Source organism: Antechinus flavipes, chromosome 1 (assembly GCF_016432865.1).
Source record: "Antechinus flavipes isolate AdamAnt ecotype Samford, QLD, Australia chromosome 1, AdamAnt_v2, whole genome shotgun sequence".
Taxonomy (NCBI): Eukaryota; Metazoa; Chordata; class Mammalia; order Dasyuromorphia; family Dasyuridae; genus Antechinus; species Antechinus flavipes.
The window spans coordinates 698,452,035-698,478,121 of record NC_067398.1 but is presented as its reverse complement, the minus strand read 5'-3'; the positions used below and the strand labels follow the sequence as shown (position 1 = coordinate 698,478,121).

The 26,087-nt window shown below is 39.6% G+C and overlaps 1 protein-coding gene across 1 annotated transcript in view; it reads right to left on the bottom strand.

The window, feature by feature from the left end:
• The window catches only part of PLBD2 (phospholipase B domain containing 2), a 37,303-nt gene extending 32,271 nt beyond the window's left edge, over positions 1–5,032 (bottom strand). Inside the window, exon 1 of the mRNA XM_051972846.1 lies at positions 4,780–5,032. Within this exon, the coding sequence (XP_051828806.1) occupies positions 4,780–5,003 (224 nt within the window). The 5' untranslated portion in view covers positions 5,004–5,032. The remainder of the gene's footprint in view (positions 1–4,779) is intronic.
• Positions 5,033–26,087: the final 21,055 nt, after the last annotated feature.

Genomic DNA, 26,087 nt, shown 5'->3' with positions numbered 1-26,087 from the left:
CGGGTTCCATTTAGTAGACTTGTGACTTTAGCCAATTTTGTTTCCCCATCTCTAAAATGGGGATATGAGCATCAGGAAATTTAAAGCACTAGAGAGGTGGGGACTATTTTTAACTCAGTTTTTAAAAAGCTTCTAAATCTCCCCAAATCCTTCTCTACGTGTGATTACAAGCACAAAAAACCATCCTGCAGCTGAAATGCCTGACCGGGGGTCTTAGAAAAGGGAAGGGGTGTTTGGCAAGTGATTTCTTTGGAGCCTTATTTAGCAGCAAGTGGAAAGTTCCCCCAACTTCCTCATTTCAGCAGAAGACTGGCTCCCCTGCATCCTGCCCGAGAGGAGCCCGAGGAGGATTGAGCCGAGCCACGGTCTCACAAACCTCAAGATCTCACTTCTCTCCCCAAATCCTAAAAGGCCAAAAAATTCACATCCAACCCTCCTCTCTGGAGCCAAGGGGCAGCCACCCCCACCAATGACTCATGAGCAGAGCGGGTGCTGATGGACAGAGGGAATCCTGGGGCTGCTGCCCTCACCCAAGACTTAGGCTTGTCATTCCTACTGCTTCTCTGCCAAATCCTATTCCTTTCTTTCCCATAGGGCTTTAAAACTCACAAATTTGGGGGGCAGCCAGGTGATGCAGTGGATGGAGCACCAGCCCTGAAGTCAGAAGGACCTGAGCTCAAATTTGGCCTCAGACACTTAATACTTCCTGCCTGTGTAACCCCAATTGCCTCAGCAAGAAATTTAAAAAAAACACCTTATAAATTTTCCTAAGAAGTAGGTGTCCCCAATTCTTTAACCAGAAGCTCCAACAGGAATAGATAGTGAATAACCTAAGACTCCCCTGTGGTATGATCTTATTGTGAGTTATGTTTTAGCCACAGGTGTCCCTCTGTCACCTTCATGCTTGTCCTGACTCACTGACTGAGAAATCATTTCAACACTAAGCATTTGTCAGCTGGGTGCAAGGCATTGGGCCCAAGACACAAACAAGTTTTGCCCAAGTGAGATCACGGAAGGCTTCCTGTAGAAAGAAGCTCATGGAACAATTCTGGAAAGAAACCAGAAGGGAAGATGAGGTAGAAGCACATTCCGGGCACAGGGGAGAACCTCCCGAGGATACAGAGATGGGAGATGAGGTACCGAGAATGGCAGAAATGGGATCCTTTCCATCCTCCCTCCAACCCCTTCCCAGCACCTGGGACAACACTGACTACAGCAGATGTTGACTTGCTTTCTGACCGATGGCAGCAGCAGCTCACCTCCTTCTCTGCCTACTTCCAAGGCTGTCAGCAAAGTCTATAAAACTGGTTGAGACCACCGCAGAAAACTGCAGGCCAGATGCCCAAGGCCCTTGATGATGGAGGCCGGAGGCAGAGGGGGCCCGGCTGGGGCAGCAGACAGCCCTGAGGGCTGGTCCAAAGAGCCAGTCCTGCCTACTCGGCCGTTTCCTCCCTGCCAGGGCTCTCCCTCAGGTACCCCCTCCCAAGACCATCTGGGGAGCAGGGGGAGCAGTCCAGAGCCTCAACAGACACACACGCCATAGGAGTGATCTGTGTGACTCCGTCCCAGGTCACGGGATAAAGGACAACGGTTCTCTTCCTGCAGCGATGGAAATGAGCATTCTAAGGAACCGGACGGGGAGCCGGTTTGCCCCTCTTCAGGTGGTCCCCACTCCCTGGGCTCACCCTAATGGTATCAGCCTTAGTGTGGATACCTAAATGGCTTCCCTAGCAGCCTCCCCTGCTAGGAGAACCATTTCATTGGCTCAGAACTCTTTCCACAACACCACAGCTGGGAGGTGGGGGAGCATCCCCTTCTATACAGAAGCATCACCTCACGGGGTTGTTGTGAGGCTCAAATGAGATGCTATTGTAAAAGTGCTTAACACATGGACTTCCATCAGAATAAGGAGGCTTGAGCTCAAGTCTTGCCTCTGACATATACTAACTGAACGGCCCTGGGCAAACCATTCCATTTCTTTGTGTACCCAGGTAACTGTGTGAGAGTATCTTCCAATGTGATCATTCCCTCTTCTGGCGAAGATTATCAACTCCTCTACCATAAACATATGGTGATACATGTTTAACCTATACTGGATTACCTGCTGTCTAGGGGTGAGAGGTAAAAAGAAGAGAGGGATAAAAATATGGAACACAAGGTTTTGCAAGAGTGAAGTTGGAAATGATCTTTGCATATATTTTGAAAAATAAAAAGCTACATGATAAATATGGAAATAGGTTTAGAAAAACTACACATATACTGTAACCTATTTAACATGTAAATGACTGCTTGCCATCTGAGGGAGGGGAAAAATCGGAACAGAAGTGAGTGCAAGGGATAATGCTGTAAAAAATTACCCTGGCATGGGTTAAAAAAAAATAGAAAAACTACACATATTTAATCTATATTGGATTACTTGCTGTTTAAGGGAAGGGGAGGGAAGGAGAAAAATATGGAACACAAGGTTTTATAAGCATGAATGCTGGAAACTATCTTTGCATGGATTTTGAAAAATAAAAACTACATGATAAATGTGGAAATATGTTTAGAAAAACTACACATATTTAATCTATATTGGATTACTTGCTGTTTAAGGAAAGGGGAGGGAAGGAGAAAAATATGGAACACAAGGTTTTGTAAGAATGAATGTTGGAAATTATCTTTGCATGTATTTTGAAAAATAAGAACCTTATAAAAAAAGAAAAAGCTATTACAAAAAAACAAATAAATAAGTAGTAAGAGGTAAAAGAGAATTCATTATCTACATGAATGTATTGCATTATTTTAAATATTGTCATAAATTATTTAATAAATGCCTTTATGGGGGGGGGGGGAAGTGCTTAGCACAAACGATCAATTGTGACTGCCTAAGCTCTTCTCAGTAATACAGTGATCTAAGACAATTCCAAGATTCATGATGGAAAAATGCTATCTACAGCCAGAGAAAGAAATATGGAGTCTGAAGGCAGATCGAAATATACTATTTTCATCTTTTGGGTTTTTTTTTTTTCCTTCTTGTGGTTTTTCTCTTTTGTTCTGATTTTTCTTTCACAATATGACTATTGCTTAATCTTGTGATCATGAAAGAAGTCTTCAAATACATAGTGCTGAATGACCCAGAAGATATAAACAGTCTAGGAAAGTATGTTTAACATGATTGTACATGTATAAATGATATCAAATTTCTTGCTGTCTCAGGGAGGGAGGAGGGAGGCAAAAAGAAAAATTTGGCACTCAATGTCTTAGTAGATTAGTAGAAATGAGGCAAGAAATAATTTCAGAATTTAAAAAAAGTGCTTAGCATGGTGCCTGGCACTAGTAAGTACTTAAGAAACTCTTGTTTCCTTCCTTTTTTCTACAAAAGCTCTAAGGCTTTCTCTGACATTTGATGCTCTCTGAACCCACTACTCAATCTGTCCCAGTCTGCTACAGCCACCAACAGTTACAAACTAATCACAAGCAGAAAGAACTTTAGAATGACCCTTTCAATGGGCTGAGAAAATTCACAGAGAGAAGTAACAAAGGAAGGAGGACTCTCAAAGGGAATGAGAGGCCAAGCCAGGACTAGAACCCGGGATTACTGACCAGGACTCTTCCTACTGCCTATTCTTGGCGCCAAACCTCATCTGGATATTTGGAATGAAAGGGACAGATGGGGTCTTCAGGGGCTGACCCTGAGGCATTCGGTCTGGAGGGGACAGCCTCACCTCCTGGGTGCCAACATCTCTGACCTGGCCTGGTGACCATGGATGGTGAGAGCGCCAAAGAAACCAGCTTTTAAGGGCTAAAAATCAGAGTAACATTCCCCAAAGAGTATAGAGGGTAGGGATGGGAGACAGAAGGCCGAATCTATGGGACCTTTCGGAAACCCATGGCCCTCATGCATGGGAAAGGCAAGGGATTATGGGTAAAGGGCTGGTCAGGTGTTGTCAGAAACCCAGAATTCCAACCCCCCCAAGACTGAAAACACTAGAGATTATGGTGAGAGGGCCAAGTCTCTAGGGACATTCAAAAAGCCAGAGTTCCAGCCCTGGCAAGGGGGAAAGGCCATGATGATGGAAGAATGAGCCCCACAGAAAGGGCTGGTCCATAGGGCTTTCCTTGCCACATTTCCCCATGGATGAGGACTCGAGCAGATGAGGATATGAGCAGAGAAGGCTAGTCTATAGGGGATAGATATCACAACCCCTATGGGGAGTCAAGGATGAGAAGAGGAAAGTGGTTATGGTCAGGCAGAAAGGGCTGGTTTGGGGGAGATGGCAGAAACCCCAAATCCTAAGCCAGTGGGTACACACAGAAGGCTGGCACTCTGAGGCATCTAGGGCAGAGCTGCTGCCAAAGAATCTCTTAAGTCCTGGCCCCCCGGGGGGAGGAGGAGATGGGCACAGGGCCAGTTCACAAAGGTTACCAGAGGTCTGAGTCCCCAGTCCTGGTCCCTAGCCATCCTAACCTGGCAGGGTCTGGTGGAGCTGGACGTTGTGTCAGGGGTCTGATCTGAGGCAGCAGGGCCTTGCGCAGCCTCTGCCCAGCCCAAGCCCAAATCCCCGGGTCAATCTCCAGCCCAGATCCCTGCCCAGACCCAGAACAGCTCCTGTCACCTGCTTGGGAGCCCTACCTAGTCCCTCCTCCCAGGCCCCTCCCAGCCCCAGCTTAACTGCGGCCCCCGGCCAATCTCCAGCACAGACTCCTCAGCCAGCCAGGCCCGGTCTCTGTCCCGGCCCCTGCCAGGCCCCTCCAAGCCCCTCCCAGCCCAGCGCGGCCGCAGCCCCCGGACCTCACCCGGTGCTGCCGATGGCGTTGGTGAGGTTGGCCCAGGCGATGGCCCCGGCCTCCCAGCCCTCCACCACCTTGAGCTGGCCCGTGGTCGCGTCCATGACCACCGAGTTGGTCCTGGAGGGCGGCGGCGGGAGCGAGGGCCGGGGCAAGTTCAGCGGCAGCCCCAGCCCCAGCCCCAGCCCCAGCCCCAGCGCCAGCCCTAGGGCCAGGCAGCCGCCCCGAAACATTGTAGCGACTGTGTCCGCGCCCGCTGCAACATTGCCGCTCACGTGACTCGGCGCCCGACCCCGGGCGGGGCCGCCCTTAAAGGGGAACTCCCGGAGCTCTAGAATTGGTCCCGCGGGGAGCTAGGGCTCCATCCCGTCCTGCGGCCCGGGGGGCACGTCCTACACCGCACAAGAGCTCTGCAATCGGGTCCGAGGACCTTGGTGCAAGTCCCCAACCTGCCAGAGGGCTATGGACGTCTCCTTGGAGAAGTTGCTCCTCTGGACCTCTTTTTCCTCATCTGTCTAATGAGAGAGTCTGGACAGTCAATCCACAAGCATTTATTAAAATCCTACTGTGTCCCGAGATATCTCGAAAGTCCCCTCTAGTTCTGATGAGGAGCGGCGCTCTGGCGCGCTTTCCTTGTCCATGTCACACCCCGACTCTGGGCTTCAGTTTACTTCCCTGTAAAATGAAGGTGATGGACCAGAGGATCATTAAGCTCTGACTTTCTGAATCTCTGCCTCTTATGTGTGTCCCTAGACATACCCCCTATAGGACTGAAGCTCTGTCTACCTCCTGCACTTAGTAGGTGTGTTTGGAATGAACCTCAGAATGACAAAGGTCACCAGATAATTGCAAATGGTCTACAAGGACTGCCAGGAGCAGAAAAGTGGGACCTCCACTGACTCCAGATTTACAATTCCAGTAAAACGTGGTCTGGGCTTTTGTATCTTGAGTTCTAGCTCCGATTCTTTCTAGGTAGTCTTCTACCCCACTCTGGATTTTTGCCTGGTGCTGTCCAAGGGAGAGGGATAAAGTTCACCCTAAGAAAGGGAAATATATTCAAAATGTGTAGGTAAGCCAAAGATGAAAGTGGACAAGGGTTGTGCTCCTTACCCAAGGAAAATGACTAAATATGCCTGAACTCCTGCATCACGTTTTTAATTTTGGTCATTGAGAGGCGGCAAGGGCCTGGTCTCTAAGGCCTGTGGGAAATTCTCCACTGCCTTATCACTGAAATCCTGCCCTGTCCCACATCTCTGTGCTACTGAACTCGCACCACTGCCAAAGGGCATGAAAGCCATGGTCTGCTCTACTCATCATATTCCATCCTTGCACAACCTGGTTGGTTAGGCGGCAATTACTGATCCTATTTTACAGATGAGAAAACAGAAACATAAGGTGTCAAGTGACATTGTTGCAAACCAAGATGCAAAGTCCACCCAGATTTTTCCTGACTCTGCCCTAAATTCCTCCCAATGGAGCAGTATCACAGTATCTAGATGGGACCTTGGAGACCGAATACACCCTTCCTGTTTTACAGATGAGAAACTCAGGATCTAAGAAGGAGAGAAATGTTTCCCAAGATCACTCACTCTTCTGTTTGAAAATAACGATCCAAAAAGGGAAATGTTGGACATCAGAGGGGATGTAGGAGAACTGGAACACTAATGCATTGTTGCAGTTGGGAAATGATCCGACTATTCTGGAGAACGATTTGAAACTATACCCAAGGGGTTATAAAATTGTGCATATACGTGGATTAAATAATACCTTTATTAGGTCTGTATCGCAAAGATAATACCACCCCCAAGAGGGGAAAAGATCCTGTCAATTGGGGGGTGGCTGAACAAGCTGTGGTATATGATTGTAAAATGAGAAACAGGATGATTTCAGAAAAATCTGGAAAGACTTACGGGAACCGATGCAGAGTGAAGTGAACAGATCACTGTACACAGTAACAGCAACATTATTCGATGAAGAGCTGTGAATGACTTGGCTATTCTCAACAGTACAATGATCCAAAACAATCCCAAAGCACAAATGCTGAAGTATGCTATCCACTGCCAGAGAAAGAACTATTATTGATTGAATACAGACTGAAGCACGCTATTTTTCACTTTCATTTTTTTCCCTTTTATTCAAGTACTAATACGGTACAAAAATACTAATACAAAATTGCATCTGTATAACCTATATCTGATTGCTTACCATCTCGGGGAGAAGGGAGGATAGGGAGGGAGAGAAAGAATGTAGAACTCAAAACTTTAAATAAAAATGTTAAGAATTAAAAAAATAATAATAAGTCCCCAGAATGACAGGGTTTTTGCACATCTCCCTTTACGATTCAGTGGCTGAAAGACAGGCAAACAAGATGAGTTTGCCCAAAGTTTATCTTCTCATACCATCCATCATTGTTGATATCCTTCCCAAGGTTTCCTGGTTAAGATTTATTTAGTATCCATACTCTTAAAAAATATCTTCCTGCCTGCTACATAATGCAGGTTTTATGACATCAGAATACCTCAGGGGTAAGAGTTCTCATTCTATTGCCTTAGTAAAAGGGGAAAGAAAAGGAACCAGTGGAGAGAGTGCCAGGAATGGAGTCAGGAAGATTCATCGTTGTGAGTTCAAATTGGCCTCATACATTTACTAGCTGTGTGATCCTGGGCAAGTCACTTCCCCCATTTGCCTCAGTTTCTATATCTGTAAAATGACCTGAAGAAAGAAATGGCAAACCACTCCAGTATCTCTGCCAAGAAAACCCCAAATGGGGTCATTAAAAGTACAAAAGTGAGAAAAAGTGGACTTCTTAGTCTTTTTCCCACTTCCTACCATAGATCTTGCCTGCCTTTCCTGAACCATTCCAAGGAAAACATCCCTGTTCACTGTTTATTGCATAGAGACCATTGGTTGATTCTGGATGGATTCTATTTAAAGTATCCCATCCAAACAGGGAGGGCATAAACTTCCCAAGACTGGGGATGACACAAAATTTTAGAACTGGAAGATACCTTGGAAGCCAGGAAGGTGAACAAAATTCCCTTCCACAACATACTCTCGACGGGTGGTCATCCACCTGGAAACTGTTCGGTGAAAATGATACTAAGAGTTGGGAGGGTACAACTCTCATTGTTAGGAAGGAGCCATTTGTCTGTTTATTTGTTTTTCTGGACTTCCAGCCTTAAATCTAATTCATCAATTTTATACCCTATTCTTCCTTCTGTCTCTAAACAATCAAACATTTATTTTGAGCCCTTATTAGGCACTCACTATATGTACATGATTGAAAATGACTAACACAACAAAAACAAAAGGGCCAGGCATTGTGCTAAGCCCTAGGGGAACAAAAAAGGGCCAAAAAAAGGAAATTCAGCCTTAATGGGGAAATGACATGTAAATAGGTTGGCTGGCTATTGTTCTTCTTGCTTGAAGAGGACCAATAATAGGTTGAAGTCAAAGCACAATGCATCTTACTGTGGCTGATCAGTCCAATACGAGTCAAAAGGCTCTACCACAAGTCAGACACAAATCAGCCAAATGAACATCTGGAGCAGAGAGGGATCTAAATTTGTGCATCTCACGTGTCTTTTGAGGCACTGCAATTCTGCTTCACTCAGAGCACAGTGACTTCTTTTACGTGGGCACTCTGTGCAAGGCAGTCCTGTGTCAGTGTTTCCCATGTGAAACAATCAATTCTAAAGTTCTTCAGAGAGACCTTGAGAGTATTCTTGTATCCTTCTGGCTACCACATGAGTGCTTCCCTTGTGTGAGTTTTCCATAAAACAGTCTTTTATATAAATACCCATTTGGCATTCAAACAATATGGCCAGTCCAAACGACTTGTGCTCTCTGCGATGGAGTTGGGATGCTCGGCAGTTTAGTTCCAGAAAGGACCTCAGTGTCTTGTACCTTTCCTACCAACTGACCTTCTGAATCTTCTTCAGACAATTCAAATGGAAGTGATTCAATTTTCCCAACACTAATGGACTGTTCGGGTTTATGGGCGTAGGACAATTGAGTCAACATGGCGGTTCTGTAGACTTTCGGTTTGCAAGGCAGCGTAGGTCTGTAGGTTTTCTCTGGAGGTTCCCAAACATGCATCATTCTCATTAGCTATGTATACATCCCTGGAAAGAATACTGCCAAGGTAAGAGAACTTATCCACAGCATTCATTTTTTTCCATTTGCTGTACTGGATGGTGAGGTGTGAGCTGGTGGAGTACCTGGGTTTTCTTGGTGCTATTGTCAAGCCAAAATAACACAAACATCAGTGAATCAGTCCATGCTCTGTTGCATCTCAGACTCAGAAGCTGCACCAAATACACTGAACAAAGAGTCACACGCCAACTCTTCCACTTTAATCTTGCCTTGTGCCTTTGCTTTTGAAATTTTTGGAGACGGTTTGGGTTAAGCGGCTCGGCCAGGGTCACAGAGCTTGAACTCAGGTCCTGCTGACTCTGGGGCTGGTGCTCTATCCACCTACCTTCCTCGTTTTTTCAAGTCAAATTATTTACCATCAGTGTGGCAGCTGACCTTGATATTTTCATCCTCACTGAAAATAAATGAAAATAGCTAAAAAGCATGGGGGCAAACACACAGCACTGCTTAGCTCCACAGGTGACTGGGAAAATGAGAGAGCGTCAGCCATGATTCAGAAGCTGTGCAAATCATGGATTTGGTGTACGATGTAGCTGAACTTCTCCAAGCAACCAGATTTTGCCACAATCTTCCAAAATATTTAGATATGTTCAAGATAAACAAAGAGGCCCCTAGGTGGTTTAATAGAAGCTAGGAAGACCTGATTTCAAATTCTACCTCAGATACATATTAGTTACATGATCCTAAACAAGTCATTTCATATCTTTCTGCCTCAGTTTCTTTAGCAATTATAAAAATGGGATAATAAGAGCCCTTGCCTCCCAGGATTATGGTGAGGATTCAATGATATAAGATTTGTAAAGTGCCTAGCACAGTGCTTGCCATATTACATACATATATAAAAACATAAATACATGTATACACATATAATTGTGTATATATACACATATATGTACACATATATGCTTATTTTGTATTATTGTATTAAATTATGTGTTATATTATACATATATACCTATACATATATGTATTAAATGCATAAATTATTATATAATATATATCTTTATATATTATGTCTAATATATCAAATATATTTTATATAAATATAAACCATTATTTATTATATTTTATATAAATATAATATTTTGAATGTTGTGGATAAGTTCACTTCCCTTGGAAGTATTCTTTCTAGGGATATATACATAGGTAATGAGACTGATTATATAAACTTTATAAATGGGTATCACTTTCCTACACAGATACAGAACAAATCTAAAATCTCTTTGGATATAGAAGATAGTTATATTACCCCCAAATCTTTTCTCCTCTGGGTTAATTATCTCCACTTCTTCCCACCAATCCGAATATTGTGTGTGGTTGATACCATTTATCATTATGGATGTTGACTGATGTGTGGATGCCCTGACTGAATTGAAGTTCCCAGAATTGATATGGTCTGATAAGCAAAGATCAAGTGAATTATTAGTCAATTAGTCATTCATCCCATAAGCATTTATTAAGCTTCTGCTGTGTGCCAAGCTCTGCCTTAAGTGCTGAGGGATACAAAGAAAAATAAATATAGGGTTCCTAGGTTCAAGGAGCTTAATCTAAGAGGAGAAACAACATGAAAACAATTAGAAGCATACAATTATATACACAGGGTAAATGAAAAGTCATCTCAGAGGGAAGGCAGGAAGGAGAAAGTATGGAAGAAGGAAGAAAAAGAAAGGATATGAGCAGCTAGATGACACAATCAAAAATGACTGAGTTCAAATCCAGCCTCACACATTCACTAATTGTGAACAACATTTGTGAACAACGGTTTCCTCATGTGTAAAATAGAAATAATAATAGCACTTACCTTGTTGTTGTGAGGATCAAATGTGACAATATTTGTAAAAGCACTTAGTACCTTGTCACATAGAAGGCACTATATAAACACTAGCTAATTTATTATCTTGAAGGAAGCCAGGAGACAGAAGAACTGAACTTAATTCTGGACACTAGGCCATTTTAAATATATCTTACAATAGCTTTAGCACTTTTTTGAACTACCACAATACACTATAGACTGGTGTTGAGTTTAAGGTCTGTTTAAACCACCAGATTTTTTTTAAAACTGAAGAATTGTGTCCTACCCATACCTTCTTCTTTTTGTGCTCCTGAAGTTATTTTTTAAAGACTTTGCATTTTTTGCTCTGAATGACTATTGTTTAAGAAATAGAAATTAAAACAACTCTGAGGTACCACCTCACACCCATCAAATTGACTAATATGACAAAAAAGAAAAATGAAAAATGTTGGAGAAGATGTAGAAAAACTGGGATCCTAATTCATTGTTGGTAGAGTTGTAAACTGATGCAATCATTCTGGAGAGCAATTTGGAATTATATCAAAGGGTTATAAAACTGGCCATACCTTTTGATCCAGCTTGTATGCCAAAGAGATAAAAAGAAAAGGGGGAAATGTACAAAAATATTTCTATTTTGTGGTGGCAGAGGGTTGGAAATTGAGGGGATGCCCATCAATTGGGGAATAGCCGAGTATATGTTATATATGATTCTAATGAAATACTATTGTGCTATAAGAAATGAAAGGCAGACTTCAGAAAAACCTGGAAAGACTTATGTGAACTGATGTTCAGTGGAGTGAGCAGGACCAGGAGAACATTTTTCACAGTACTAGTAATATTACATGTTGATCAACTATGAATGACTTGGTTATTCACAGCAATAAAATGATCCATGACAATTCCAAAGCACTCATGATTTAAAATACTATCCATATCCAGAGGAAAAAACTAATAGTACCTGAATGTAGATGAAAGTATACAGTTTTTTCACTTTTTAAATTTTGGTGGTTTTTTTTTTCCCTGATGTTTTTTTTTTTTTTACCTCAACATGAATAATATAGAAATATTTTTGCATGATTGAATAGGTATAACCTCTATCAAATTGTTAACTACCATCTCAGGAAGAAACAAGAGAAAAGAAGAAGAAAGAAAATTTCGAATTCAAATTATTTTTTGCACTTAATAGTATATTACTTTTTTCCAAATACATGTAAAGATACTATTCAACATTCATTTTTGTAAAATTTTTGAGTTCCAAATTTTTCTCCCTTTCTTCTCTCTTCCCCAAAATAAAAAGCAACCTGATATAGATCAAGCATGTCTAATCATGTTAAACGTATTTCCACAGAAGTCATTTGTGAAAGAAGAATCAGAACAAAAGAGAACAACTATAGGAGGTAGAATGAAAATAGTATGCTTCAATCTGCATTCAAATTCCTTAATTCTTTTTCTGGATATGAATAGCATTTTCTATCACGGAAACTCAATGTTTAAAAAAATGCAAAACAATTTATTTTTACATGCAATTCATAAAAATAAAATAATATTTTTAAAAGACTTTATATTTTTCTCTATTCCATTTCTTCTTCTTGGAATCTGTCCGGTAATCCAACCTGTCTTTGAACTTTGACTACCATACACTGTGCTAAATTAAGCTCTCCTCACCATCCATAAACTATACCTCTAATGCTAAAGCAGCCATCTTGTTAAAAATGTTTTATTGGCCATTACGTCTTTTCAAAAGAAGAAATGTAAACTACCAATAGTTCCAAACAACCAGTAATTAGAAAAAATGGAAACAATTCTGAAGTCTTACCTCATGCCCAACAAATTAGCAAGGATGACAAAAAAATGGAAATATCTTTGGAGGGGCTAGGAGAAGACTGGAACTCTTATATAGCATTAGTATAATTGTGAATTGGCCCAAGCAATTCAGGAAAATAATTTGGAATTGTGAGGGCAAAGTCACCAAAATGTTCATACTCTTCAATCTAACAATACAACTCTTTAAATTCAGTTGAACAAGTATTTCTTAAACACCTACTCTGTTCAAAGCTCTAGGAGACAAAAAAAAAAAAATAGATCTTCCCCTTAAATAATTATATTCTACCTTGAATATGCCTCAAGAAGGTTAGGCCTCTAGGAAAAACAGTGGTCAGAGCCACTGGGCCTGGAAAAAGGAAGATATAAGTTCAAGTCCAGCCTCCTATAGTTATTAGGTATGAGACCCTAGCAACCTCTGTTTGCCTTAGTTTACTCATTTGTAAAATGAGAATAATAACCTACCTCCTGGAGTTTTTGTGAGGATCAAATGAAATATTTGTAAAGAGATTGGCACATAGTAAATCCTATATAAATATTATTATTATTAATGGCAGGAAGATCTCTAAAAAAAATTCAGCTTGTCACTTTTTATATTTTTGTATTTTGTATTTACATTTGTATTTGTGTTTGTATTTTTCCTTTTGTTTGTATTGTATTATGTTGTGTAGTGTATATTCACAATTCACAAAACTCACCAAAAAAAAAAATTCACACACACACACACAATCAAGTCATTCCAGCTGGAATTTTGGCTCTTTTTTGAGTTTCTACAAGATCATGTAGACAAAAACCAAGACATTTGGAATATCTGAATATGATTAAAGAACTAGCTATCTCCACACACTGCTCAGTCCACTCATTCCAACTACAAGAATGTAAATGAAAACACAAATAGCAGCTGAGATCAAGCTAAATGCAATGACCATCAATTGCAGGGAAATTTTGGTCTGTGAGTATAACAGAATATTAACATAGCAATATAAAAAAAAAATGAAGGATTCAAAGAAGTCCAGAAAACAAACATGAATGACTCAGAATAAAGAAAGCAGAACCAGGTGACCAATTCAAAAATTAACAACATAATGGGTATTTGAGGACTTAAGAGTTATTATAGGATTTGTAATTCAGAGGGACAAACCTTTCCTTTCAATCCTCAGAACATGAAAAAATTCTTTGAACTGAAAAGTAGACTTGAGCCATGTTCATCCAGGAGTTTTGAAAAAGTCACCTATAGTCATTGAAAGAACAGACTGGAAATAGGCAAATGTAATGTTTGGGCTAATTTTCTGGAGGTCCTCTAGAAGGGCCTTGGTCTCAGCAAGATAATCACCATGAGGATGGACAAGAATAGAGTTCAAAGTCTTTATTGTCTTTTACTCAGTCTGTGTCTGTCATAGTCTGACCCAGACTCCTCCAGCAGTCTGCCAGTCTCAACCAGTCTCCCTCCCAGTCTGACTTTGTCCCCAGTTTAAATACCCTATTACAATTACATCATTACAGTGTACTGAGTATGTGTGAACTAGAGAACCATTACATCACCATACTAATTTACAAAGTATATGTGTGAACTAGAGAACCCTCATCTCATCAATTCCACTGAGTTAACTTGTTTCAAGTATACTTCTCCAATGTTCCGGCCCTCTATAGGCAAAGAGATAGATGGCTGGCCCCTTTTGTATATACACTCAAGATGGCTCTGTAGTAATTTTGTTTTTTATTTTTAAAGTTTAAATTTAATTTTATTTTATTTTTAGTTCTGAATGCTTTCCCTCTTCTCTTTGCCTATTCTTTGAGAAGGCAAGAAAAACAAAAAACCATGACAAAATGAAATACAAAATCCTGCATTGTGAAAGAACAGGGAGAGAGAGAGAGAGAGAGAGAGAGAGAGAGAGAGAGAGAGAGAGAGAGAGAAGGAGGGGAGGGAGGGAGGGAGGGAGGGAGGAAAAGAGGGAGAGAGGAGGGAAAGGAAAAGAAGGAAGGGAAGAAAATATATTTCAATTTGTTCTCTGAGACCATCACTTCTCTATCACATGAATAATGTTTCCAATCCTTTGGAATTAGGGTTGGTCACTATGTTGATTACCTTGATAATATTGCTGATGCTGTATAAATTGTTCTCCTGGTTCTGTTCATTTCACTTTGATTCCATTCATACTTGTCTCTTCATGTTTTTCCAAAGCATAGCCTTCATCATTTCTTACAGCACAATAGTAATTCATCACAATTGTATGCCATAACTTGTTTAGCCATTCCTCAATTGATAGTCATCTCTGCGCTTTCCAATTTTTTGCCACAAACATTAAAAAAAGCTATTAAAATATTTTTCTACATATTGGTTCTTTTCTTCTTTCTCTGATTGTTTTCTTGTACAGATCTAATATTGTTGGGTCAAAGGATATGTCCAGTTTAATAATTTTGTGGCCATGGTTCCAAATTGCCCAGCAAAAATGATTAGACAAGCTCTTTTTTCCATCAATATTCTTCAGGTCATTTTGAAAACTTTGTCCACATTATACCAAACCCCTCCCCACACATTTGGATGAAAACTAGGCTTTTCATATTTGAAGGACAGCCCGCCCCCCCCCCATTGTCCTATCTATACGATTACAACCATAATAATGTAAATGAACAGACTGACAGAGAGATGAATTAAGGTTAAATGAATTGACCAGTTTTGTTTCCAGAAGACTGATAAACTTACCACCTCCTCTCAGTGAAAATACAGGGGACTACAGATATGGAATGTACATATTATGATCATTCTGTTGCTTGCCTCTGCTTAACTGTTTTGCTTTGTTGTTGTTGTTACAAAGCTTTCTATGGGATAGGAAGTTACTATGAAATAAAAAGGAAAAAGCATCACTAAAAATCACAATCCTCCCCCTCCCAAAGGTACATTGGTGCATTATTGGTTGATCTGTAGATGGGAATAACCATTCTGGAAAGCAATTTGGAATTATACCCAAAAAGGTTAACATTAAGGGGCAAAAAAACCTTAAAATCTTCACTCCATCACTTCCCAGCAAATAGAGGAAGAAAAGATAGAAGCAGTGTCAGATTTGGATTTTATATTCTTGGGCTCAAAAATCACTGCTGATGCAAGGTGACTGCAGTCATGAAATTATAAAAGACTTGTGCTCCTTGGGGGAAAAGCTATGGCAAATCTGGACAATGTACTAAAAAGCAGAGACATCAACTTGCCCTCAAAGGTTCATATAGTCAAAGCTATGGTATTTCCGATAGCAACATACATCTGCGAGAGCTAGACTATAAGGAAAGCAGAATTTGAAATTGTAATGCTGGAAAAGACTTTTGAAAATCCCTTGGGCAGCAAAGAGATCAAATCAGCCAATACTTAAAAGAAATTCATTTAAGCTATTCACTGGAAGGTCAAGTACTGAAGCTGAAGCTGAAATACTTTGGCCCTATAAAGAGAAAACAGGATTCATTAGAAAAGTCCTTAATGGTGGAAAGATTGAAGACAAAAGGGGAACACAAAGATGAGGTGGATAAAATGAACATGAATTTAGACTTTAAGAGAAAATGGATGAAAGGTCCCAGCATGCTCTGGTCCATGGGTTCATAGAGCTGGACATGATTGAGTGATTGAACAACAAAATTTGACCATGCTATACTCAAAAGAAAAAAAAAGAAAAAAGAGATTTTTTTTTAGGTTTGAAAATGTTTATAATAGCTCTTTTTATGATGGCAAAAGACTGGAAACAAAGAGGACGCCCAATAACTGAGGAATGGCTGAAAAAATTGTATTATATGAATATGATGAAAGACTATAATGCTATTTTAAAAATGACACGGAAACACATAGAGAGGGGGCAGCTAGATAGCAATGCTGGAGCCAGGAGGATCTGAGTTCAAATAGGGCCTTAGACACTTGACATTTACTAGCTGTGTGATTCTGTGATAAGGTTCTGAAGAGTGTGTTGGATGGAGAGAAAACAAAGGACTGATTTCTGAGGCAGGCAGGGAGAAGGCACTGATAGAAATCAGTTTAGCTCCATGGTTCTACCCTATAGGGAAGTCCTCCATTCTGAAATCCAAATTATGTCAGATCTCTGAGACCTACCCTCTGTAGGGGTCTAGAGCAGTCTCCCCTTGCCATGTCCTATCAGAAATCCCAGTCATGTCCCTGAGGTTCAGTTTTCCCTATAAAATCTACTCATGGCTCATTCCATGGCTGCTGCCCTCCTTTGGGTCAGCCCTCGATGGCATTCTGCCTTGTGATGTGTTTCCTCTTCCCCTTCAGCCATGTCATGGGGTATCTCTCCTAACTCCACTATGCTCCCCAACCGCGCTTCTCCTCCTTATAGCTAACTAACTCCTATAGGACACTAAGTCCTTTTCAGGATTTTGTCTGCCAGCTAAAGACTGTTTCCTTTCTCCTGGGTAATTATGAGTTTCACTGAGGAGTTTGTCTTTCATATAATCTCCCACTCTATTTAATATTTACCATTCCTTGTATTTATTGTGTCCCTTCATTTTATTCGTAACCTCTTTCCCTAAATAAATCTACCTTTTGCCAAAGGGAATGGCCATTGTGAATTCTTCATGTGTCCCAACTTTCATTTGGTGTCTATATCACCCAAATCATCTGGGCAAGTCACTTAATTCCACTTGCCTTGCAGAAAAAAAAGAAAAAAAAAACCACATATACAAACTGATGCAGAGTGAAGTGAACAAAACTCAAAGAACAATTTATATTCTAACATAAATGTTATAAAAAATGAATAAAAATGAAAAAATCATTACCCTTAAGGAATTGACATTCTCCTTAGGAAATATGAGTCAGAAGATATGGAAATTTAATAGGATTCTAGATCTAAAGCTGGAAGTCACCTGGAAGGTTCCTTAGTCTTACATCTTCATTTTACAGATGGGGAAACTGAGGCCCAGGAAGACTAAAGCCCTGTACCAACATCCCATAGATGTCCAAGGTAGAATTTGAACTCACAATCTCTGATTCTGAGATCAACACATATTGTACTGTCCCACACAGATAAACAAATACAAGATAAATTTTTTTAGAGAGGGCAGAGAACCAACAGGCTTCCAGAAAGAGATGGATTGCTGTCTGTCCTTCATTTTTCTTCTTCTTCTTCTTTTTCTTTTCTTTCTTTTTTTCTTTTTTTTGAAGAGGTAATTGGGATTGTGGTTTATCCAGGTCACACAACTAGTGTTAAGTGTCTGAGGATTTGAACTCAGGTCCTCCTGACTTCAGTGCTCTATCTACTGCACCATCTTGCTGCTCCTCTGTCCTTCATTCTTAAAGGGAACTAATGACATCATGAGGATGATGTCTTGACTTGATGTGAATCAGATTAAATGAGGCAGAGCTGTGCAAAGTCATCAACTTCTCAGCCTTGAAGGAAGAAAAGAATCCTTAACAGAATTATCTGTTCGTATCCTTTATCATTGGAGGAAGAGTTCTTATTTTTATACATCACTCATACATCACTTCATTATAATTCTTGGCAATTAACCCTTTATCAGAGAAACTTACTGAAAAAAAAATCCCAGTTAATTTCTTTTTTAATAAAACCTTGAGATTTCTTGCTGTCTTGGGGACAGAGAAGGTAAGGGAGGGAGGTAGAAAAAAAATTGGAACTCAAAATTTTACAAAAGCATTGAAACCCCCCCCCCAAAAAATTAAAACTTGATTGGATTAGTTGATGCAAAAAAAACTTTTTAAATTTATATAATCAAATTTATCTATTTAAACTTCTATGATCCTTTCTGTTTCTTCTTGGGATATGAATTTTTTCCCCCCATCTATCCATAGATCTGATAGGTAATTTTTCCCATGTCTCTTCAATTTATTTATGATGATCTTCTGTGATTCTTTCTGTCCCTTCTTTGATCGTGAACTTTTTTTCCCCATCTATCCATAGATCTGATATGTAATTTTTTCCATGTTTCTTCAATTTATTTATTAGATTTTATTGTAGGTCAAGCATCCATTTGGAGCTTAATGTGATGTAAGATGTGAGTTGCTGGTTTAAGTCTAATTATTTGTATCCTAATGTCCAAATTTCACAACAGTTTTTATCAAATAGTGAATTCTCATCCCAATTATTAGGATGTATGTTTCTATGCGTTGTTCTTTTTGAATCATTTTTTAAACCTGTCCAACTCTTCATAACCCCATCATTTCAAAGTCACATAAAAAGACATAAAGAAGTAAGTAGAACGCCTCCCAAAAATTATACTATAGTATTAAGATGTTAAACAATAGACGATTCTGAGAACTTTTATAAACTGACAAAGAATCAAATACGCATAACTAAAAAAATAATCTATTCAATAACAACATTGTAAAAATAAATAACTTTGATGATGTAAGAATTATGATCAATAAAATGATCATTCATGATTCTAGAAAGACTGACGAAAAGACACAATAGATCTAGACTATGGAAATCACACACATACACACATCTCACATATTGACTATAGTGTTGTTATTGTTCAATTGCAGCCAACTCTTCATTATCCTATTTGGGGTTGTAATGCCGGAGAAACTGAGGCAAGATAGAGATTACAGAGTATTTAATAATTTATTTAAAAGAGAGAGATTTACTGGGACCAAAATTGGATCCATGGTTTGGTCCCAAGGCTGAATAAGACTATTGTCTCCAAGAATTCAGCAAACAATGTGAGTTCTCAATGACGTATATACTCATGGCTCAGACTCAGGGGGTAGAGCGAAGTGGGGGTGGAGTCAGAGTGCTGAGAGCAGGAATGGGACTCTGACAGGGCGGGATGAGCCTCTGGAGAGGGGGATGACATAATAGGGGGTAGCACCCCAGAGATGGGGAGAGGCATCTTGGGATGTGGAGAGGTATTCTGATATTCTAAAATATAAGATCTTTTATCTATATCAAATATTCTGATTAAGAGAAAGGGGTGGTTTTGCAGGATTGAGCAGAATAATTATAAACTGAGGCAGAACAATTAGGGAAACTGAATCAGAATAATTAGGGAAACTAAGTCAGGACAATAAAAGAGAACTGTGGCATAACAGAGTTGGGGTTTGGGGGGAGTGGGTTTTTTGGGGTTTTTGCAAAGATATTGAAATTATTTGCTGTTTCTTCAGTTCATTTTATAGATGAGGAAACTGAGGCAAATAGTGTTAAGTGACTTCTCTCCCACTGCATCTGGGCCCAACTCCAATCTCCAGATCTTTATCTGGGCACTAAATCCAGATGACTCTTGAGAGGAAAATGAGGTTGGTGACCTCGCACAGCCCTCCCTCACTCAAATCCAATTCTCTTGCATGTCACCTTCCTGATGTCATGGTCCTCTTTGAGAAGGAAGGACAAACAATCACTGTAAACACACAGCTAATAAGTGTGTGAGGTTAGATCTGAAGTCAGGAAGATATCTTCCAGATTCTACTTCTGCCACTCAATCCACTGGGCCATCTCCCTGTCCTCAGGGTAGTCAGGAAAGAAAGAAAGTTTCCGTTCATTTAAATTTAAGAAAAAATAAACAGGTGGGAAATATTTCAGATGCAAAAGGTTGTGTATACTTTCAGATGAGATCTTTAATCAGTAGTTTTGCTTAATTCCTTTCCTTTATCACAAAAGACTTCCACAGAATGTTGGTAAATGTTTGTCATGTAAAAGCAAAAAACACAGCAGCAACAATTTATTTTTTAAATCCTAACAGACTGAAATAAAAAAGAAATGGATTCTAAGTGAGGGGTGCAAAGTCACAGAGATGGGAGATGAGTGATGGAAACTAAAATTCAGAGTTGAAGGAATAACTAGCAATCCAGTCTGTCTGGACTGAAGAATTTTATGAAGTAAATCTTGGACAGTAAATCAGTCACATTATGGAGACTTTAAAATGGTAGCCACCACATTATTTTGTTCATCACTAGCTAAAAATTCTGACAAAATGAGTCTTGGCTAAATAGTTTTATCTCTTTGTTTTGGGTTTGGGGTTTTGTTAAGTCTGTGGTTTAACACAGTAAGGAAGCTCCCTTTAGCAAGGCAGATAGGGACCTTCTACAATTTATAGATTTGCCTGGAATCATTGAAAACTTTACCCATCAGTACAACATCAGAGGTGAAACTTGAACTCAGATATTATAAGTCTTGGACAGTAGATCAGAATCATATTATGGAGACTTTAAAATGATAATAAGCCCGTGTCATTTTTTTTCAGCACTAACTATAAATTCTGACAAAATGAGCCTTGACTAATTAGTTTTACCCCTGTGTTTTAGGTTTGGGGTTTTGTTAAGCCTGTGGTTTAACTGATAAAAGGGACTCTCAGTGAGGAAGCTCCATTTAGCAAGGCACACAGACTCCAATAATTTATGGTCTTGCCTCCAATCGTTGAGAGGTTAACCAACCAGTGTAGTGCAAAAAGGTGAGACTTGAACTAGATCTTCCTGACACTAAGATTCTACTCACTAAGGCACAGCGTTTGTTTGTTTGTTTGGTGGGGTGAGGAATGAGGAGGGCTTTTCTTCCTCCATACTGCCTCCCAGAAGAGTCATTACTAGAAAGAAACCTTTTGTTCATCTGGGTGATATCTGAAACCCAACCTTCTCCATTGCTTCATGACCCATCCCCGCCATGACAAAATCCCTGGTTCACTGCAAGATGCTTTTGCTGTGTCTGAAGGTATGGAAGTTTCCATAGCTTGAACAGGGATTAAGCAAACACCAGATGGCAGAATAAATCCCCTAGGACAGAATCTGTGGTAATCTTATTCTTTCTATTCCAGAATTTCTAGCTGTACATCCCAACACTGAAGGGTATACTGGGAATGTCTGACATTATTCTCCGTCACCTTTAATTATAATACAATGGATTTGTCTTCCAGGAATTTAGCGAGATGCTTCTTAGTCTCATTTCTTTTGTTTATATTTCTGAGGTTTTCTTTTTTTTCTTTTTTTTTTCAATTTATTGTTATTTTTGGTTTAATATTGCCTTCATTTCTAAATATGTTCTTCCTTCCCTCCCTTCTCAGACAGCCATCCCTTATATTACAGGGGTCCTCAAACTATGGCCCACAGGCCAGATGCAGCAGCTAAGGATGTTTATTCCCCTCACCCAGGGCTATGAAGTTTCTTTACTTAAAGGACCACAAAACAAAGTTTTTGTTTTTACTATAGTCCAGCCCTCCAACAGTCTGAAGGACAGTGAACTGGCCCCCTATTTAAAAAGTTTGAGGATCCCTGCCTTATAACAAGAAATAAAAGAAAGAGTGAGAGAATAGTAACTCAACAAAACTCACCAATACATCAACACATTGGAATATTTCATAACTATAGTCTTCCAATTGTACAAAGAAAGCAAAAAATATATGTCTTCTCATTTCTTATTCAAGTCATCATTAGAAGGACAGAGTAGGATTGAAAGTCAGAGGACCTGACTCTGTCACTGATTATTTATTCATTCTTGGGTCAGACACAACTCTGAAACTCAATTTCCTCATCTGTAAAATGAGGAGATGGCCAAGTTGGCCTCCAGGCTCTAAATGTATGATCCTTTTACACAACATTCATTTTTAGCAAGGTGGCTCTTTCCATGGTTGCTGCCACTGTGTATTGATTTCTCAACTTTACTTATTCCATTCTGTATCTGAACTTCTCTGAATACACATTTCTCTGAATTTTAAACACATTTTCTGCTTCATTCTTTGGAACTTGGAGTCTCGCTTCTTAATGATGTGATCTATGAAGTGGGATTTGACACCAAATGATGGCAGGCCCCAAAAGTTGGGGTTCAGTCGTGTGAAAAATTCACAATGGCCATTTTCCTTGACAAAAGGTAGTTTTATTTAGGGCAATAGGTTATGGACAAAATGGAGGGATGTGGTGCAGTGGATAGAGCACCAGCCCTAAGGTCAGGAGAACTTGAGTTCAAACCTGGTCTCAGATAATTAACACTTCTTAATGGTGTAACTCTGGACAAATCAATCCCAATTGCCTCATCAAAAAAAAAAAAAAAAAGATAAAATGGAGGGCTACAATAGATACTAGGAATGGTGAATATGAAATAGAGTTGGGAGAGCATATGAAAGACAAGTTCCTCAGTGGAACTCATGATTACCTAATAGAAAGGGAGTACCCCATGAGGTTGCATCATACCCTTAACTTGCATAAGGGTTTCATTTTTTATCAATTCCTCTGCTAACCCCACCTAACAGAAGACCTGATCACTGGAGTCCATAAACATTTATTAAGCACCTACTACAAAGGATACTACAAGTACAAGGGATACAAAAGGTATGGAAAGACATTCCCAGTCCTCAATGAATCCCGAGTTCTCCATTAATCAACATTTATTAAGCATCTACTACTTGTCAGACATGGACTAAGTACTGGGGACATAAAAAGAGGCAAAGAGAATCCCTGTCTTGGAGGAGCTTACAGTCTAATAGTTCTACAAGTGTCCTTCTCGCTCTAGAAAGTAGGATGTTCTTTTTATTTCACCAAACCCACTTTTCCCCCAGTCGTGACTCTCTCTCTTGCAATGACCAAGTCATGATTCTGACCATCCTGAATCACAGAGCCTGAGACCGCCTCAGGTATTACAAGCTTCAGGCTCTTTTCATGTACAACTGGCTTCCTCTCTGACAGCTTTCTGGTGCCCTAATCTATTTCACTCTTGCCTATGAGTATAAATATACTTACTCAAGCCAAAGACTTAAGATCACTGACTATACAAATCTTGGGGTTTAGAGGCTAGATTTCTTTCTTAAATCAAAACCACTCTGATTCTCATTGATTGGCCACCAATAGGTTCCAGGCCAAGCCCCATTTGGTCATTGTTTGATTCCTGATTGATTCAGATTTAAATGTAAATAGCAATCATTTCTGCTTGGGTCTTCCCCTCTCAGATTTATTTATTTTTTATCCTTTTCTGACTAGGTGAAAGAGGACATCTTTCTATCTATAGGTCTCAGATGATTCTAGAGAATAAAGTAAGGCAGGTGAGTTTGCATAGCCCTTCATCACTCAAATGCATGTCAGGTCCCTCTTGAGAAACAAGAAGAATCCTTTTCAGTCCGTAGGGCATGTGATTTCCATGTAAACTCTAGGAAATCAATAAGATTTGTTATGTTCTGTCATTGTACTAAGAGTGGAAGATAAGAATGAAGGCAAAAATGACCTTTGCCTTCAAGGAGCTTCTGGTCTAATGGGGGAGATAACATAGAGATCACATGTACCAACAGGTCAGAGACAGATTAAATTGGAGATGATTTTGTCTCTAAACCAGAGACTGGTAATATTTTCTTGAGGTCCATCAGCACAAACTGCTAACCTTGAAGTCTACCTTATGGATTGATATATAATAGGTTATGTATAATTCAAAATACTGCTAGCTAATATTTTATTTTATAGTAATCCAATGTATATCAATATAAATAATAGCTAATATTTTATATGCTAAAGACTTTACAACTATTAGTTTATCTGATCCTTACAACTCTGAGAGGAAGGTGCTATTATTCTCATTTTACAGATAAGGTAACTGAGGCAGAGATCAAATGATTTGTCCAGGATCATATCAGGAGCTGTCTGAGACCAATTATGAATTCAGACCCCAGACTCCAGGCCTAGTGTTCTAGCCACCGGACCACCAAACTGCTTAACAAAGCCTTATTCATTCATCCCTTTATCCATGGGCTGAGAGAGTATTTGAGAAAGACATGAGAAAGACAGTAATATGGATATATTACTGGTTTTAAGTTGAGAGGATCTGAATTTGAATCTTGCCTCTAGCTAAATGACAAGTCACCCTAAATGAAGGGTGGGACTGGAATCTCCAATTTTTCCTTCCAGCTTTAAATCTATAATCCAATAAGATTCAATTAAATTCTATTCAATAAACACTTTTTAAACACCTACAGTAGCTGAGTGACCTATTTAACAAGTCATCCTAAATGAAGAGGTAGGACTGAAGTCTCTTAAGTTTCCTTCTAGCTTAAATCTATAATCCAATGAAATTCAATTGAATACCACTCAATAAACACTTATTAAACATCTACTATGTGACAGGCACTGTGTTAAACATCGGAAGGGATGATTGCTCTAGAGGTTTAGGAGAGCATGAAAACGAAAATCTTTATTCTGTCATCTCAAATTAGGCCAACAGGAATGAAAAAAAGGGGACGTATGCAAAAAGATGGCTGTAAATACATGAGAAGTATCTCTGAACATAATTTTTAATCTCTTTTTTAAATTAAAGCTTTTTATTTTCAAAACACATGCATTGATACTTTTCAACATTCACCCTTGCAAAATCTTGGGTTCCAAATATTTTCCCTTCCTTCCCTCAATCCCTGTCCTAGATGCAAGTAATTCAATATATGCAAAATATATGCAATTAAACATTTATGCTGCACAAGAAAAATCAGATCAAAAAGGAAAAAAACATTAGAAAGAATACATAATGCAAGCAAACAGCAAGAGTGAAAATATTATGCTGTGATCCATACTCAGTTCCCATAGTCTTCTCTCTGGGTTCCGATAGTTCTCTTCATCACATGACCATTGAAACTGATCTGGATCATTTCATTGTTGAAAAGAGCCACGTCCATCAGAATTGATCATTTAATCTTGTTGTCGCCATGTACAATGATCTCCTGGTCCTGCTCACTTCACTCAGCATCAGTTCATACAAATCTCTCCAGACCTCTCTGAAATCATCATGCTGATCATTTCTTATAGAACAATAATATTCCATAACTTATTCAATTATTCTCCAACTGATGATGGGCATCCACCCAGTTTCTAGTTTCTTGCTATTACAAAAAGGGCTGCCACAAACATTTCTGCATCTGTGGGTCGCTTTCCCTCCTTTTTGGATCTCTTTGGGATACAAGCCCAATAGAGATGAAGAGCTTACTGGATTAAAGGGCATGCACAGTTTGATAGTCGTTTGGGTAGATGAACTCAAAGTTTTCAAGTCTACACTAAGGAGTCATCAGAATATACCTAGAACCCAGGCTCCTTTCCAAAGGTCAACATTCTATTTATTGTCTTGGAATCTCCCCTGCTTAGTCCATATGGATGCTTAATAAATGCTTGATGTATGGGATTAGATTGGAATCCTTGGCCCATAAAAAAGGGCAATGTAGATAGAGAAAAAAATTTTTGGATTTAGAGTCAGAATTAAATCAAGACTTTTTTTTTTTTTTTATTTTTGGAGGCAATCAGGATTAAGTGATCACATTTAACACACATCACATACCATGTCCAGGATCACACAGCTAGTAAGTGTCTGATGCTAGATTTGAATTCAGGTCCTCCTCACTCTAGACTGGTGCACTATCCATAATACTACCTAGTTACCCTTCAACAAGACTTTAATTTGTGCTAGGTACTGAGTAGAACAAAAAGCAACAAATAACAAACAAACAAACAAAAAACAAACAAACCCCAAACTCCAAACCCCAAAAACCAAAATAAAGAGTTCTGGCCCTCTATGAGCTGACATTCTAGTGGAGCGGACAACCTGTAAATACTTTTAAAGCACCCCAGTTTTGCTAGTTACGATCTATGTGA